General features: G+C 41.3%; 2 protein-coding genes across 2 annotated transcripts; one reads left to right on the top strand and one right to left on the bottom strand.

Moving 5' to 3' along the window:
• Positions 1–974: 974 nt before the first annotated feature.
• On the top strand, positions 975–2,887 carry LOC122021799 (cytochrome P450 78A9-like). Its single transcript, XM_042579955.1, has 2 exons — positions 975–1,992; positions 2,085–2,887. Exons 1-2 carry the CDS (start codon positions 1,003–1,005, stop codon positions 2,691–2,693), a joined length of 1,599 nt encoding a protein of 532 aa, XP_042435889.1. The 5' UTR covers positions 975–1,002; the 3' UTR covers positions 2,694–2,887.
• Positions 2,888–4,965: 2,078 nt separating this feature from the next.
• Positions 4,966–11,951, bottom strand: LOC122019850 (rab GTPase-activating protein 22-like). The gene is made up of 5 exons (XM_042577420.1): positions 11,413–11,951; positions 10,008–10,143; positions 9,839–9,888; positions 6,900–6,953; positions 4,966–6,702 (listed from the first exon to the last, which is right to left on the bottom strand). The coding sequence occupies exons 1-5, from the start codon at positions 11,535–11,537 to the stop codon at positions 5,451–5,453; spliced, it is 1,617 nt and encodes a 538-aa protein (XP_042433354.1). The 5' UTR covers positions 11,538–11,951; the 3' UTR covers positions 4,966–5,450.
• Positions 11,952–18,781: the final 6,830 nt, after the last annotated feature.

The following is an 18,781-nucleotide window of genomic DNA, read 5'->3' as shown; positions in this document are numbered from 1 at the left end:
TTTTGAAAGAAGGATGCATCGTATCAATTGTAGGCTCTTAATGGGACTGAGCTAATGATAACCTAAATGAGGCTATGCACAAAAAATAATTTCATTAGGCATGTTTAGAATGTGAGTATCATAAAAGTCATATCTTTCTATATCGATCCTATTGTATACACGACATCTAAGAAAATTATTGTTTTCCTATTTTTCTATTCATCATTTTGATTAAATTTGTTCAATTATTTTGCTCATAACTAAGATAATTTCACATTACATCAATTCTCTTCAACTAACTAGACGGATTAATATTGTACTATGATCAAAAATTCTAACCTAAAATGAACTTGAAAAGAAAATAAAATAAAATTATGCAAGCCAAATTGAAAAGGATCAAAATTAATGGGCCGAGAAAAAAACATTTTGGGTTTGGGCTTTGAATGACACAATATATTTTGTAATAATATAATGTGTGAAATTCAAAACAAATAGGGGCTAATGTGCAAAATATATCTATAAATATTTTTGTAGTAACAACTAAATATGAAAGTCCTGATCGCAGTAACAACTAATCTACGAACACGTAGATCTCAAAGATTATACTTGGGACAGGGTTTGACTGTATGTCATAGAACTTTAAAGCACCTACAGGTAGGTCAGAGCAGAATCCAAGAAGTCAACGCCGTAGACATACGAGGCAACTGCACTGATCGCATGGGTATGCTCGCCGTCTTCGTGGATTTCACGTGCGCCTACAGACAGCATTCCACGTGGCGCGCCCCCGCACGGCCTTGGCCCTGGTCCCTTTCCCGATCGTTAGCTTGTGGCGGCGGCGGCCTTTAAACTCGCCGTAAATTCTTACTACACGATAGATTCTGTAAAATCTTTTTTAGATTTTCTTGCGACGTGACACGTAAATTTTACAGCTAGCCGGACTGCGAGTTTATATAAGATCTTCCCTGCCCCCTCCTCCTCCTCTCAATTCCGACAATCGATCGCGTTTACTTTGGCCCATAGTTCATGGGAGGATCCGAAGCTGATTGCGGTTGGATTCTGTACCTCGCCGCCAAATGCGGCGGCCTCGACCTCCTGCTCCTCGCATCGGCTATTTCCCTTACCACTCTGCTTCTCCACTGGGCCTTCCCCGGCGGCCCCGCCTGGGGACGCCACTGGTGGCAGCTCGGCCACCGGCCGTGGTGCCCCTCGAGCAAGGCCATCCCGCCGGGGCCCCGCGGCCTCCCCGTCGTCGGCAGCATGTTCCTCATGTCCGGCCTCGCGCACCGGAAATTGGCCGCCGCCGCTGCTTCCGTCCCCGGCGGCCACCGTCTCATGGCGTTCAGCCTCGGCGACACCCGCGTTGTGATCACGTGCGATCCGGAGGTGGCACGTGAGATCCTCCACGGTTCGGACTTCGCGGACCGGCCGACCAAGGAATCGGCCTACGCGCTCATGTTCCACCGCGCCATCGGATTCGCCCCCTACGGAGCCTACTGGAGCGGCCTCCGCCGCATCGCCGCCAGCCACCTCTTCTGCCCCCGCCAGATCTCCGCCTTCGCCACCGGCCGGGCCGAGATTGCGGACCAGATGGTACGCGCCCTCCACCGGCTTAAGGCCGACGCTAACCCGGTTCAGATTCGGGAGGTCGTCAAGCGGGCGTCGCTGAGCCACGTGATGTGGTTCGTATTCGGGCGAAGGTACGAGCTGGTACAGGAGACCGAGGAGTGGAGGGAGCTGAAGAGCATGGTGGAGGAGGGATACGAGATGCTGGGGAAGCTCAACTGGTCTGACCACCTGCCGGCGATCGCCGGATTCGACCTCCAGCGGGTCCGCTCGCGGTGCGCTCGGCTCGCCCGCCGAGTCGACCGATTCGTGACCCGGATCATCGACGAGCACCGAGTCGAACGCAACTCAGGCGACCGCGACGCGCCCCCGCGCGACTTCGTGGACGTTCTGCTGTCCCTGCAGGGCGCCGATCGGCTCTCCGACGACGACATGGTGGCCGTCCTGTGGGTAAGCTCACCGGAGTTTCTACTGCCCACAACATTTTATTAGAATTTTATTTTTTTAAATATATATATATATATATATATATTTTATTGCAGGAGATGATATTTCGAGGTGCGGACACCGTATCGGTGCTGATAGAGTGGGTCTTTGCGAGGTTGGCTAAGCACGAAGACGTGCAGGCGAAGCTCCACGCGGAGCTGGACGAGGCGGTGGGGAGAGACTGGGCGGTGACGGGAAGCGAGCCGAGGCAGCCGCTGCCGTACCTTCAGGCGGTGATCAAGGAGACGCTTCGGATGCACCCTCCGGGCCCGCTGCTCTCGTGGGCCCGCATCGCCACGTCGGACGTCCGTGTCGACCGCTACTTGATCCCCGTGGGGACCACCGCGATGGTGAACATGTGGGCCATCGCGCGTGACCCGGCCTACTGGGCCGATCCTCTCCGGTTCGATCCGCTCCGGTTCAAGGGGGCCGAATTCCCGGTGATGGGTTCGGATCTGCGGCTGGCGCCGTTCGGGTCCGGGCGGCGGAGCTGCCCGGGGAAGGGGCTGGCCATGGCGACGGTCGAACTATGGGTGGCGGCGCTGGCTCTGGAGTTCGAGTGGCGGCCTCCGGAGGGCGAAGAGATCGACCTATCGGAGGTGCTCCGGCTATCGTGCGAGATGGCGGCGCCGCTGAAGGTGAGTCTACGCCAGCGGAGAAAATGAGTGGTGGCTTAAAGTTAAAAAGAAGAGTGAAGTGAATTTATCTTTTGTAGTATAGTTGGTTTGCGCTATGTAAAGTAGTTTTCTATTAATTCCGTATATTTATTTTATTGTGAGTTTTTATTTGTGCCGCGCGGGCTTGTTAAAGTCCTACATGTAAAATAGTGAAATGAATATAATATTGACGGTTTATGATATTTCTGTCCTCAAATTATATTAAGATGTTTATTTATATATATATATATATATATATATAATAAAATATTTCTCGTTTAAAATAAAAATATATATTTTATCTTTTAAATCATTATATTTATATATATTTTTAAGTATACATGAAATGAAAGGCTGTTTTTTAAGTTTAAATTAATCAAATAATTTGTCCTCCTATTTGAAACTCGAAACCAATCAAAACACATATTAAAAAAATATGTGTCACAATCCACAAACGAGTAAAACACCAAATGCCTTTTAAATTGGATGACACTCAAAATAAACAAATAATATATTGTTAACACTTAAAAATAAATAAAAAAAAAGTATATTTATTGATAGATTGATCGTGATTCCTAAATGATTTAAGTGACCTTGATCAAGATAAGAGATGATCTATCTATCACTCACTCCTTGATCACTAGATTTTTTTAAAAAGAAAAAATTGTTGTATGTACTAGCTTTGAGTCGGCACTTGGATACCTTTGTCACATCTTATCATTTAAACAACCCACTTGCACAATAATGGTGGAACAACTCGCTTTAATTTTGCCATTGTGGATAGCTCAACTCAAGTGGTAGGGCATCCGGTTGTCGATTCGAAAGGTCATCGTGAGTTTGACATTGAGTAGTTTATTTCAAATGGATCCTATGAAGTCGTGAGGTCTAATAAAAGTATCAAAGTCCTCTCGAGAAAGATTGTGTGAAGGAACACAAGGCGATCGATCAAGAGAGGGTTTACATATATATAATTTTTTGTCATGCGGTTCGTTGAATTCCACTTGTGTTTGGCAACTCATGAGGAACTCTTTATTGAAAAACTTCATACAAGTAAACTCCATGTGAGTCGCTCTCATGATGGTTCTATTTATTGATCAAGGCACTTTCAAGCATCTTTAGGTGCAATTCCAAGGAGGTGAGACAGCGAGAGGATAGATAGAGGTCGTAATCTAAGCAATTAATATTCTAATTTTTTTTTAATGATAATAAAAATCACGAGTGGTTCAAATGGTTTATAAATTATAAGGACGTAACTTGAGAGCTATTTATTGAAAAATCTAACACCAACTAATCCGATCATATCTCATGTGCAATTAAAGTGGATGGACAGACCCTAAAGGGAGTGGAACGAGGATGTTGAGTGAGGGCTACTTTAGTAGATTTTCCCATGAATTTAGATACTACAATGAAAATTTGAGTGATGGTAGAATTCCTAAAAACCTAAGCCACTTAGTTGTGGCTACTAACAGAGATACTCTATCTTACGCTTCCCTAAATAACCGCCAAGTTTTCCTTAGTCGAGCTCGAGCCATCGCTATCTTTTGTGGCATCATGCATGCACCTTGTTTTCATAATTCGCTTTGTATTTTTTTTTAATCTAGATATCTACCATTCGAACCGACTAATACTTTTAGATGTCTGATTAATTGTTTGAAAGATTTAAATTGTGGTAAAAGATGAATACGCTTGTCTCCAGTGTTCCCGTCAATCCGTCCCAAGGTTAACACGAATGAGATAAATCACAGGCAACTACTAATTTTTGGAATAGTGACGTTTGAAAGACCTAAATGCACCATTGTCATGAGGACACCATGCACCTTTTATCAAAAGATATCATTCTTGCCCTTCACATGGATGTTATATCGGATAGGTTCGTCCAAGTTAGGTAGGCTCTATCGGTTACTTCGTTCGTAAACAAAAATCGTATACTTTTTAGTCAAATTGGTCTGATATTTTCAACCTTGATGAATATCTCCGAGAACAAAGAAATCATTAAAAAAAGAAAATAGAGTTGATGTTGATTAGATTCTCCAGATAGATTTGAATATCTTGCTCAGTATCTGAATAGATCTTCTTCAATGTCTTTGCCTGCTGACTCAGCAAGAAGAGTATCTAAATTTTCTCAGATTGGTTAAAAAGTAAGAAGTCAACCTTAAAAATTTATTTTTCATTCCTAAAAATATAAATTAACATGGCATGTTTGTATGAGTGGTTGGCAAAACATTTGCCAACTCCTGTTGCTTTGATGATCACACTTCCTCCCTTGTCTGTAAAGAAGATATGAAAATGTCTGGTCTTAATTAGTCCCGAGTTTGGATCATATTCATCAAGATCAATTCATTAATGTACAACAAACATAACTATGAAATCTATGAACCAAAAGATAGAATTTTATGCCTACAGCCTATGTCGTGACACGAGACTGAGTCGAGCCACGTCAGGCCGGGTCGCGGGCGATCTGAACAATCCAACTGAACTGACACCTATGGTAACTTGATCATAACTGTTTACTACACTCAACTGCAATTCAATCAGGGAGTAAGCAAGTACACAAACAAGTGGAGAATCAGAATTGAATTTTGTTCCTTTACGTGAATTGGTTGATTGTTGCAGCAATGACACAGTGAAATCTCCTGCACTTTGGGCTGGAGATAGATGATGAGTTTGTTTTGTTTTGTTTTGTTTTGTTTCGTTTAAGTGGGGACGAACATGGACGAGGTCGGAAGCAACAGATCGGTGATGGCAGCGAAAGCAAGCACCGCGAGATCAAATCTTCTGGTGCAGGCTCGTGACCAGATCATGGGCGTCATCCAACAGCCTCCAAACATCTAAGGTCCCTGCCATGCTGTTGCACTCCGTCACTATCTCATCCATGCTGTTGTACCTCTCGATGATCAGTTTGCGTCGCTGCAGCACGCAGGCGGCGACGGCATAGAGAAGCAGGTCGTCGGTCGGGGGTGCCCGCAGCCTCATTATCTCCCGTGCAGACTTCCCAATCCCGGACCGAATCGCTGCCTGGTCCGCCCACATCACCTCCCACATGCTCATTGTCTGATCGAACGTAAGTTCCCTTCGTAACAGCACCAGCACCATTCTGTACACGAAGAAGCAATCCTGTGCCTGCAGTTTTTCCAAGTGTTTGTACAGGTGCAAGTCCTTGCACTTGATGATCTTTGAAACTGTGCTCAGTTGTCTCTGGATCCCAACCTCATCGAGCCTGAAATTGTGTCGGGCCTTCCTCATGAAGCCCACGAAACACCAGAAAGCTTCATGATCTTCTCTGATAACGGCGAGGATGGGCGTTAGGAGGTCACTCATTCCTTGGCAGTAGCCTATCTCTGGATCATAGACTGCATATGCTTCAAGAACCGCGACCATACGAGCAGCATGGTAAATCATGCATGGGTCCAACTGGTCGTAATTTTTGAGACCGACTGATATTGCAGATTGGAGTGCCTTCTCTTTAGTGACAGAAGCTAGATTGGGAGAGTAAACCACCCAGTCTGAGTTGGCTCGGATAGCATCTAATCGGATTATACGCTGCCATGTTACAAAATCTTCAGATGTCCGGTTATATTGAGAAAAATCACCTCGAATTGAAGGAAATCTTGTTAACTTAGGATCATGTTGCACCAGCATGTCTGAGATTGATGATCCGAGCAAGCTTTCAGTTTCATCTTCATCCGATGATTCAGATGTAGAAGATTCAGTGCCCCAAGGATAGTTATCAAAATGAGTAACCTCAGTCTCATCTTCTATCTCCTCAAAGTTACATAAGCTGAATTCATCGCTACCACTGTGAAGTAATTGATCAACTTTAAAGTTGTATAAGTTCCCTTCTGTGACAGTGCAGGAAGTTCTGGCACTTGTATCATCTTGAGAATCATGAAACTCACAGTCCTCGTTGAAGCAAGAACTTACTGAATTACCGCCTTCATCTATTGTGTTTAACCTATTTTCCTTACGACACTGACTCAGGAGTTGGTGGCATTTTCTCCTTAAACTTTCATATTTTTTCCTGTTAAGGGAGAAAATCATTAGAATACTAAGATGGTCAATCTCCGAACGAGCAACTAGGGATTGAAGAAGATCAGTGAAAACACATTCAACATTGAGCTTAACAATGAGAACAGTGTTGTAATGTTACCAAAGATGAATCAAGCAATGAACAGGGCATGAATTAACATTACAACATTAAAAATTTAGTGTTGTTACCTTATCTGGATTCCAGTGAGTGTTCGTTCAGCGTGTGAACTATTGAGATCATAACTGCATAAGGGCAAAATTATATACATTACATGTACAGATATATACAAAAGAGTGATCAATTGAAAAAATCTATGATACTTGGAAAGAATAAATATGATTGTACTTGGCATATGTGAAATATTTCTGGATACATTACATGTACAGATATATACCACCTTATGCCGAATATTATAGGTGTCTAACTATCTATCTTAGGTGCATCAAAGAGGCATACAAATAGTTACAGTTCATATTAAGGTCAATCTGGATACATCAGTGTCAATTCCTGGACGGTGCATGGTTGCTACTCCCACATCAGATGATCTCATCAAATCTGTAGGATTGTGTTTGTGGCATTAAAGCAACCTAAATTTGATCTAGGCCGGGTCATCCCTAGTATTCAAAAACAACGAACTTGATGTCTTTATGTTTGCCCACTAAAAGTGCTCACTGTCCACAAAGATGAACCGAAAATTTTAGAATTTAAAGGACAAATGTATTATCTCCTAATAACGTCTGCTGTTTGGCCTCTCTTCCCTTCAAATGGTCTAACTGATCAGAAGAGAGGAACTATCCCCTCCTTCAGTGCCCACTTTTAGACACAATATGAGTTCCAGTTGAATTCAATAAGAGCATCAGATTGTTTACTGGTTTTCATGCCATGTTGGTTCTGGTATTCATACTAGATATCCAATGATGACAATTAATACAGAGGAAGCGATTCGATGTCCAGTCACTCAGAGGTTTCCCTCTCATAAAGAGCTGAAAGGCCGTCAAGGATACCAAGAGAGAGATACTAAGAGCAGACAGAGACAAGTGATTCAGAAAATGAATTAATCCTTAGTTATTCCACCCGAATGTTTTGATTAACTAATTTCTCTTTTATTAAGGTAAAGGTGGACATTGAGCATCAAAAGTCATTTAATGTGGTCACCAGAGATTTATGGTGAACTATTGACTAGCAACCAAGGTTTGCATCAGATATAGCAGAGTACAAAAGAACATAGCTTTGTGTCCAAGAATCGTTGCATAGTATTACTCCATAACACTTTAAAGCACTTGTCTGTTATTACAATGTTATCTTGATGGATTTCCAACTGTCTAACAAAGCAAGAAGGATAAGAATTGAAAATTTACATGTAGATCTGTATTATTTTAGAGCTGCTTAAACTGCTTATGCATTCGCATAGAGCTGTGAGGTACCCCCCTTGCATTCACTTATTAGAGCACCAATCCTAGCTTGTTAAATCTCAATCCATGTTCAAGTTAATATTTGTTAATATTGATTGGCTAACCATTTATCCCAAATCTAGCATTGTTAAGAAAGGAACCGATATATACTTATATGGTATAACTTTCCCTTCATGTGTAGATGGCACTCCCCCTCCATGTGTGGGTAGGGTATTTTACTAGATTGGCCCTGACCTCTGAACATATGAGTTGATACACATTAGTCGATTAGATTTTTGTTCTCTGATGCCATGTTAAGATTGATTGGCTAGCCACTTATACCAAAAGCTCACATTAGTTGATTAGATTTTTGTTCTAATACCATGTTAAGATTGATTGGCTAACCACTTATACCAAAAGCTCAAACTCTGAGAAGTTTGACCAATTTATATTTATATGTTAACAATATTAAGAGTGATTGGCTAACCACTTATACTAAAAGCTCAAATTGTGAGAAATTTATATTTATATGTTAACAATATTAATTTGATTAAAATAGTTTCGCCAAATGCACAAACAAGAAGCACATTATCTACATTGCTTATATAGATTTTTTTGGGGCAAAAATCAAAAGGGTTCCCCAAATTTATATAATGATCAAACGGGGGTCCTTTTTTATTTTCATCAAAAAAATGCCCTTATTCTCAAATTACCCCTTCTATCATCTGCTCATCATCCCTGCTAGGATGTCCTATTTCCCCTCACTGTCAATCTATACTCATGCATTCCCACATTGTAACCCCTTCCTCCACCTCGATTTCACCCTCGCCCCCTTTCTTGTGGTCGGTGGTCCATAGCCTTAGGTGCACTTATTCAGGATGTTGATGAAAATTTTAATAATGTGTGGTCAGTCTCAATGCATGGTGGTGTGTTGACGCTCCACAACATTTGCAACGATAAGTTAAATACCAGCAAGCTAGTTTGATTGTTCAATGGCATGTTGTAGAGCATTAGTAACATGGAGGAGATCAAGTGGTAAATGGTGGAGCAAGGCGTGATGGCAGCCTTTCTAAAGCTTATAGAGGCGGGCAATGATATGGTGCAAGTGCAAGCATCGAGCTTCTGCTAGTTGTTGCCTATGATAATGAGCAAAGCATAATGGTTAGAGAGGTGTCTCGAGGTGTTGGCTGGGGTGCTTGACATTGACTCGCTCAAGGCGAAGGAAGTGATACAATTAAAAACCTCTGGATTGTGCTACCTCAGGCATCCTTTTGATGAAAAATTAAAAGGAAAAAGGGCATTGGTGATTCTATAAATTTAGGGCATCCTTCTGATTTTTGCCCAATTTTCCTTTATATTGAATGTGTTGGTTACTTAAGATGCATGTGGATATATGTCATGTATATGTTATGTGTTGCTTAGATTCATGTGAAAAAAAATATTCTATATAAAGTTATTGATTGAATCAGAGTTAGGATAATTAGTTTAAATGTTTATTGATATGTAAAATTTGTTACATATACAATGCAACGAAATGAATCTGAGGTCTAGAGTACTCTTTACAAACAAGCTCCAATTGGCACAACCGGTGGTTTCAAATATGGACTGATAACAATCCATTTAAAATATTTCAGGTGAAGAAAACTGTTGACTCATTTCAAGAAGCTATGGACTATTAGAAAAGCTTCATAAGGACACTTAATAACTAAAATTTGAGAAAGACGACAGAAACTTACACTCCAAGGAGAAAAGGCCATACTTCAGCCCTGATTGATGGATCAACTCCCTAGCAACAGAAGGATGATAATTAGACATAGGCATAATATTTAAATATTTGATTATACAAGAGTATGGTGTATTTAGATACTAAATTAAAATCTATGGCATTTAAGACATAAAACTTACTCCACTTCTAACTTTTTTAATAAATTTGATTCCTCCATCATGAAACTTTCCTTCTGGTGACAATAGTCGGTGCCAATGTCGATAAGAAAGTGCATGTTTTCTTTTCCTCCTAGACCATGGTGATCTCAAGCTACCTCTACATGTAATTGGCAATCGAATAAGCAATGAAGGAAATATATTATATACAGTAAAACAACCAAACTAACGTCAAAGAAAGAGAGACAGAGAATGATCCATATTACGAGACAACCTACAACTAGATAACAAGATGACAGGAAAATGATGAAAAATCTTCATCTGAGAATATAAGAGTATTGGCTACGCCAGGCTGAGCGATACTGTATACACAATACAGATGAACCATTCAAAATCTATTATAACATTTCTTATAGTTTGAAGGTCCACATTTATTGGTGAAAACATGATAAAAAGTAAATAAAGAGTAGCTTTTTAATTGTTAATAGGAAGTAGCAGATATCAAATTGTTAGAAGGTAGCCTCCAATGAAGAGATCACTCAACTAGTAAATAAAGAAATGACTTGAGATATAGTAATATCAATGGAGAAACAAATTTTACAGATACACAGAATCATTAAAATCTTGATTCTGTAATATAATGTCCACAACTAGTAGGTTAATCATTAACAGACTTGTAAGCTATGCCATAACCTTCATATGATGCCAGGTTCAAAAATAAATAGGTTATAAAATAAAGAGAGAATGAGAAACTCATTCTGCACCTTGAAATCCTACACAAAAATCTTCTCTTCATGGACATTCTGGGTCCCCAACTACCGAGCAGCATGTAATGAAACAAGAGATATCAGCATAATCACAACATTTCTTCCCCCTAAGACGTAGGGTGATAAATGCAGATCTAGGACCATTTGGGGCAAGAGTTTTCAAGATAGACCAATCATATATACACTTGAAGTTTCTCGAGAGCAAAAAAAAAAAAATCATTTAACGAAAGGGGAGGAACTAGTGATCATACGTTACCTTCATGTCAAATAACAAGCTTTAGATCAGAACTAAGAAGCTTCCCAACAAAATAGAAGAAAGCTAAAATCATGAGGGGAAGAAAACGTCAAAGATAGAATATAATCGAAAACCAAAAGACTTTCTTTGAAAAAAAAATATATAGAAATACCACTGATAAACGAAGCCACAAAAAAATAAGAGATTGAATCAGCAACAAGTGAATTCCTTCCCTTTTATGCTTTAATTAATTACATTAAGAATGAAAAACCTAAAAGAGATCTCCTTTCACTGATTCTCTTACGCAGTGCGACGTGAAGTGTGGAACAAGTAAAGGAAATTCTTACCTAATTTAGCTAGGAACTAAAAAGTTCTCCATGTGTACTGTAAGGAGAAGGAAAAACCCCCAAGGATTTGAATAACTCACCGGTCAGGAATAGTGGCGGAAGCAACGATGAGAAGCGACCGCAGATGAATCCAGGACGACGCCAAGGGAGGCGACGAGGAAGGAGGAACCGAAGAGGATGATGGCGAATGCCTCAAGCCTTTCATCTACTTGCTATCCCCTTCCAGTTACCTTCCCTTCTAGCCCCCAATTGCCGATGAATCCAAAGACGAGATTTTTTTTTCCCCTTTTTTTTTTCCTATCCTTCGTTCATCTCGTCGCACCAACTTGAAAAGAAAAAATAAAATGTCGGCGAGCGAAGCCGGCCGAGGCCATCACGCTCGACTAGACTCCGACATCCGGGCGCCGGACAAAAGGCGGAAGGAGACAAAACCGCCGAAGCCGATCGGACGCTCTGCCGCCTCCTTCTTGGCTGGCTAGTGGTAGATCCCGATCCGGCGCCCAAGTGCCGGAATTGATGAAAGCGATCGGAGAAGGATTCGATCGAGTCGACGCGGTTTATGGTAGCACGCGTGATCGATTGAACTGAGGACGTATTTTATTAGCTCTGTTCGTTGCAAAAAGGCAAAAGACCACCAAAACCATTTATTGCTAATTTAAATAATACATTATTTATAAAAACATCCTCATCCTTATTTAAAATTATGTTAATTTAAAAAAAATACTTTTTTTATTTTTGAGTCCGTGTCTTTTCAATTTTATTAGATAAATTTAGAGTATTTTTTTTTTATTTTTCATCTTATGTTATAGTAGTCTTAATAAAAATTAATATAATATAAAAAAATTGCTCAAACTTAATAAAATTATCATATATGAAACTTTAAAATGTTTTTAATTTAATCGAGTAGTAATTTTAGTCAAAATTGTTATATATTATATAACTTTGACCAAAGATATTACAGTAATAATGTTGAAATAAGAGTATTTTTTGAGATAAAAATAGGATAAGATGTTGAAACGCAATTCATAAAAAAAAACATGTTGGAACAAATCCGTGTGAATTGTAATGAAAAAAAGTCCTTTTTCAAAAATAATTTTTTTTATATTGTTTATTTCTAATTAAAAAGTAAAATGTTTAAATTTAAGGGGCTAGAAGCAAACTTCCCCAATTGACTTGAATTGAATAAGCTCAAGCCGCCTTCTTATCTTTTGTTGTTGAGTAATAATTGTTTGAGTGGATATAACTATATGCAATGGTTTTAAGTAGCATGTGTTAATGCACATGGAAGAAGAGATAAATGAATTGAATGGGCTTTAATAACAAAGTTTTAAAAATCGAGATAGAAAATTATTATGGTGAAGAATCAAATCGAGATAGAAAATTATATATATATAAAAAAACTCCGAAGATTTAAAAAATTTGGAAGTCAAATCCTAACGCCTAATATATTTCCCTAACTTCCATGGAGGACTAGTTTATTAGTTATCGTTGAAATCGATCGAAGAGACCTCGTCATTAATTCGAGTCCATGTGCATTTGGTTGGCCTTCACATGAGGCATAAGAGGGTGGCATGATGCACGAAGGAGGTGGTAGGAAAGAAGGGACGAATTTAAAAGGGTTAACTTTTAGGTCATCAATGTGATCAGGTGTGCCCTTCGTTCGTGCCTCATAAGATTGAAGACGACTTTCGACATTGGAAATATCTTCTATTTAGGAACATTTATGTTGACGCGGGGAGTATTAGAAGCTTCTGTGTATCCAAGAAAATTCACTATCAAGTTTGAGGTGAAGGTTAAAATCAAGATTGATCAATGAGATCACCGATCTTATTGTCCCATTAAGTTGGATTACTTCACCGATCCGATCACCTTTCTCAGTCGAATTTGCTTTGCTGATCCGATCACCTTGCTCAGTTGGATCAGTTTCACCAATCTAACTATCTCGCTCAATTGTATTACATTCATTTGATTATACTGACCGGCGACGCCTCTCAGTTTCACCAATGATCGTCTCGGTTTCACCGACTGGATACTCCTGCCAATTTTGTGCCCCTCTCGGTCTTGTCAATCTGACACTCCGTAGCGGGACATGTCCTTTGACCTATCTATCTCAATATGGGCTGGCATAGCCTATGGGACAACATGTGGACTGACGTAGCATGTGGAATAGCATGTGGGTTGTTAGAATACATGGAGCAGTATGGTTGTCGTAGCGTGATCCCACACGATCTTTCATAAATACAAAATGTGGGCGACATGACTGTATAATACGATGGTGATACGACGACATGATATTTTCTCTACTAGGAGGTGACGTCTCATTAATTAATACCTAGAGAAAGATATTAGTCCTCTAGCATTATCATAAAAGGAGTCTGCCCTTGCGGACAAAGGTACGCTCACGTAAAAATGCATACATATACTTTCCGTCATTTTTGTTGGTGCAATCGTCCTTGAGTAAAGATTGACCAATTTGACTAAGCTCAAGTTAGCTCGAGCTTAAGTTTCGATATTTGACAAAAACGTGAGAGAGAAGTCAAGTAGGTCAAGGGAGGACCAAATACTTGTCCAGAGAAGTTATAATTGGAGGTTAGGCAACGAAAAGTCCTAACTGCAGGTTAGGCAATGGAAAAATCATAGTAAGTGAAGCTAAGCAGTGGAAGTCCTAGCGGGGGTTAGGCAGTGAAGACCTAGTTGGGAACTAGGCAACAGAAAAGTTCTAGTGAATGAAGCTAGGTAGTGGAAGTACTAACGGGCTTAGGCAGTGAAAACCTAGTTGAGAACTAGTCAACGAAAAACCCTGGTGAGCGAAGCTAGACAGTGAAAGTTCTTGCAAGGCTAGGGAGTGAAGACCTAGTTGGAAACTAAGAAATTGAAGTTCTAACGAGGTTAGGCAGTGAAGACTTAGTTAGAAACTAGGCCGTGGAAGTTCTAACGAGGTTAAATAATGAAGATCTAATTGAGAACTAGACAATGGAAGTCCTAGTGGGGTTAGGTAAAGGAAAAGTTCAAGTGAGTCGAAGGTTGACTGGGTACTTGGTGATTGAAAGTCCAACGGGAGTTGGCACGAGATGAAAAGTCCAAGTGGGTCAAAGGTTGACCGAACACTTTGTGAAGAAGACCTGGTAGGTCAAGGATGACAGGATGCTAGGCAACGAAAAGTCCTAATGAGTGACGGATGACTTTAGGGTTAGGCAAAGAAACCCTAAATGTTGGTGCAACCTTAGGTCAAGGTTGACCTGGTTGACCCGACTCGAGTTGACGTGACTCGAGTTGTATTTTGATGTTTGACTTGGGAAAATTATCGGTGCAACCTTAGGTCAAGGTTGACCTAGTTGTGTTGCATGTTGATGTTTGACACTCGTGAGAGAGTTCTATTCTTGATGTGGGACAAGAATAGATGTTTGGGAGATTATTGGTGCAACCGTAGGTCAAAGTTGACCTGGTTGACCTGATTTGGGAAAAGTCCAAGTATGAAGACTTGGCACGGAAAAGTCCAAGCAGGGAGCTTGGCACTGGAAAAGTCCAAGTATGGAGACTTGGCACTGGAAAAGTCCAAGCAGGGAGCTTGGCACGTGAAAAGTCCAAGTATGGAGACTTGGCACGGGGAAAGTCCAAACAGGGAGTTTGGCACGGGGAAAAGTCCTGGTGAGTGAAGCCAGGCAGTCGGGAAATCCTGGTGAGTGAATCCAGGTGAAAATCCTAGTGAGTGAAACTAGGTGAAGGTGAAAGTCCTGGTAAGTGAAGCCAGGCATTCGGGAAAATCCTGGTGAGTGAAGCTAGGTGAATGGGAAAGTCCTAACTGGGATGTTAGGCAGTGTGGAAAGTCCTGGTGAGTGAAGCCAGGCAGTGGGAAAGTCCTGGTAAGTGAAGCCAGGCAGTGAGAAAGTCCTAACTAGGATGTTAGGCAGTGTGGAAATCCTGGTGAGTGAAGCCAGGTGAAAGTCCTGGTGAGTGAAGCCAGGCAAGGGAAAATCCAGATGGATCAGGGATGATCGGACTTCTGGTGTTGGAAAGTCCAAGTAGGTCAAAGGAATTGACCGGACACTTGGCAGGGAGTTCTAGCAGGTCAAGGGAGTGACCAGATGCTAGGGATGAAGTACCAATAGGTCAAGGTTGACCGGATATTGGTTTGGAAGTCTTGGGACTTGGTTTGGGCAAAAACCAAGCTCTGGATCGGTCACCAGACCGATCGGTATACTTCCCTCGATCGGTCCGGTGACCGATCGATATCGGTCAAAGCTCTGTTCGGTTCTTGTCGATCGGTGACCGATCGCCAGCAACAGGCGAAAGAGCAGGCCGATCGGTCCACGCATCGATCAAGGCCATCTCGATCGGCGGGGACCGATCAGAGACGATGTCGCGAAGCACGCCGAGTTGGGATCGGCGTGGACCGATCCAGATGTTTGATCGGTCCACGCATCGATCGAGTACGCACGTATGTTCGTGCGACCGATCGGCCGGGACCGATCAAGATAGGCCCGATCGGTCCGTAGACCGATCGGGGTTCTAGTTGCGACGCAACGGCTAGTTTCTTCGCTGTTTCTTCTTCGCAGGTATAAAGGGGCTGAGGGCTTCTACAGAGCTTCTTCTTCTTCCTTCTGGAAGTTTTTCTCCTGCCTGAAGCTTCTGCTTCTCCTTCTTGCTGAGCTTTGTTGAGCTCGTTGGGTGCTAAAGCTTCGCGTGAGCTTCTTCCTGTTGCTGGTTTTCTAGCTAGGCTTGGATCCGAGAAGCTGCTGCTTCCCCAGGGTTCCTGCTGACTTCAAGAAGGCAAGCAAGTGTAGTTTACATTTCTGTTCTTGTTTTCTTGTTCCTATTTGTACTCCTATTGCTGTTGCAAATATTGTGGCGAGGTTTCTCCACCCACAAGGAGTATATTGTATTAGCCGGTTCTCCGGGGACTCATCCACCGACGGATTGATAGGGCTCGTCCACCTTACGGACACGCCGAGGAGTAGGAGTATCATCTCCGAACCTCGTACATCGCTGTGTTAAGGTTTGATTTTCTTCTCCTTTCGTTTCTATTTGTATTTCCGCTGCACTAACCTAATCGTAGGAAGAAACGCGATCGATTTGGGACGGCTATTTTCACCCCCCCTCTCTAGCCGAGTACGAAGGATCCTAACAAGTGGTATCAGAGCGAGGTTGCTCTTCGACGGATCAACACCCGGGGGAGCACGGGCTAGAGATGGATCTCTATGGAGAAGATGTCACGATTCAACCCTTCTACGAGTCTCACGACAACTTCACATATTGGAAGGTAAGGATGATGTATTTTCTTAGGACTAATATGTTAAATTGGTTTTGTGTACAAGAAGGGTTTTCCCCACCGATGGATGAGGAAGGAAAACCTATCAAGAAGAAGGAGTGGACGAAAGAGCAAATCCACCAATCCACAATCAACGACGAGGTAACGAAAATTCTTGAATTTTCATTACCTAGTGATATCTTGCATAAGATAGGTAGATACAACGATGCCAAGGAATTGTGGAACAACTTAGCAAAGTTCCATGAGGAGAGCTCAAATTCAAGCCATGAAGAGGAGCTAAGTGAGCCAAGTAGCTCACATCATGGAGGGAGCGAATTGGGAGTTGAGGGCTACTCAACATCCAAGGAAGAAGAGGAGGAGAGTTCCTCTTGTTCAAGTTCGAGCAAGAAGAAGAGACATCTACCTCCGGAAGGGATGAGGAAGAGAGCTCACACCCATCCCCAAACCTAGGTAACTCAAACATTTCAATTTCAAATAAGTTACATATAATATGCTTTGAGTGTAGGGAACATGGACATTACAAGAGTAAGTGTCCAAAGAGGGTAAGAAAGACTCCACCGGCGCCAAAGTTCAAGAAGCCGAGTCCCAAAACGCAAGGGCAAGGAGCACATCGTGTGCTTCCAATGCAAGCAAAGGGAACACTATAGGAGCCATTGTCCGAGGGGAGGCAACCTCACAAGGGCAAGAGACCGGGCACAACGATAGGGGGAGCTAAGGCAAATCCTAAGGTAACCTCTAAGGTTCATTATTGCAATTCTAATAAAACTCATGCTAGTAGTTTTGTTGCAATTGTTAATAATGATAAGCATGTTAACTTTAGGAACCAATACATGTGCTTAGGAGCTAAACATGTTAGCCTAGGTAAGGATAACACTAGAAATACCAACCCTAGGATTAACGCTTCTAAAGTTAAGGAAAACCTAGGTAGAAATCCCAAGAAGACTAGACATATGCCTAGGAATATCTCAAGAGAAAATGACAAATTAAAACTTGAGGTATTAGAGAGGGAAAATCAAGTCTTGAGGTCAAGACTTGATAATTTGGAAAAGGCTCTTAAAAACATAGAGAAGTCATCTCTAGGGTTTAAGGGTCAAAAACCAATGTCCAAGGACAAGAAAGGTTTAGGTCACAAACCTAAGTCCCAATTGGTCAAGCCCACTTATCATAATGTTCCATTCGATTATGGAACAAAACCTAAGGCTAGGAAGACCATTACCAAGGTCACAAGGGGAGTCACCCTATAGTTGACCTTGATGAGACCCAAATGACCAAGGCTTTAAAGCCTAAGAGGGTCATTAGGAGGGTTGCTAGGGAAGTTATCCCTAGTGAATATTTAGTGAACCCAATGAGCTCTAATAGGTATTGGGTTCCTAGGAGCATCTTCTCTACCCCATAAATGGGTTAGAGAGTGTCAACTCCAATAAGAAGGGTAGTTAACCCAACTTTGAGGAAATTGACACTCAAGGAGCATTTTCAAGGTTTTGTGAATCTTTGAAAATGAAATGAATTATCACTTACTCCTTTGAAGAGTTAAATGTGCCTAAAGATTGGAAATCTCATTTTTAATCTCAATTGGCACAATTTGGAAAAACCTAGAAAAATATCAAATTGGGATTTTGATATTCTCTTAGGTAATCAAGGCAATCCGGGCCTTAATTTAGAAGTGCTACTCTTGTAAAATTTTAAATGGTATAAATCAAACAAGAGATCAAGAAATGCCAATTTGGGTTTCGACATTTTCTTGGAGCACTTTGGGCAATCTAGGATTAGAATTTAAGTTAGCTAAGTGATTAAGGATACTTAGATAGGGAATTTAGATATTTTATTTGTGCTAACTTGCCATGATTGGTTGCCATATGCCATGCCATGACATCATATTCATTTTATTATCATTTGATATGTCATGATAATGCTTAGGTTATCTATGTGTCATGTGTTAGTTTAGTTTCAAACATTATGTCATGACATCATGACATTGGCACATGTTTTTACTTATGATATCATTATATGCCATGTCATCATCTCTTGCATTATAATCAATGAAATTGATTTAAGGACAAACATATAATTTGATATTGAGATCAAATTGATGTTTAGAAAATGCATGAGAACTTAGCCTAAGTTGACCTTAACCCATATCTCACATCAAATTGACTTGAATGTGGTTTGATACACCTTAG

The sequence above is a fragment of the Zingiber officinale genome, chromosome 9A (genome assembly GCF_018446385.1).
Source record: "Zingiber officinale cultivar Zhangliang chromosome 9A, Zo_v1.1, whole genome shotgun sequence".
NCBI lineage: Eukaryota > Viridiplantae > Streptophyta > Magnoliopsida > Zingiberales > Zingiberaceae > Zingiber > Zingiber officinale.
This window is presented reverse-complemented; position numbering and strand designations above follow the sequence as displayed.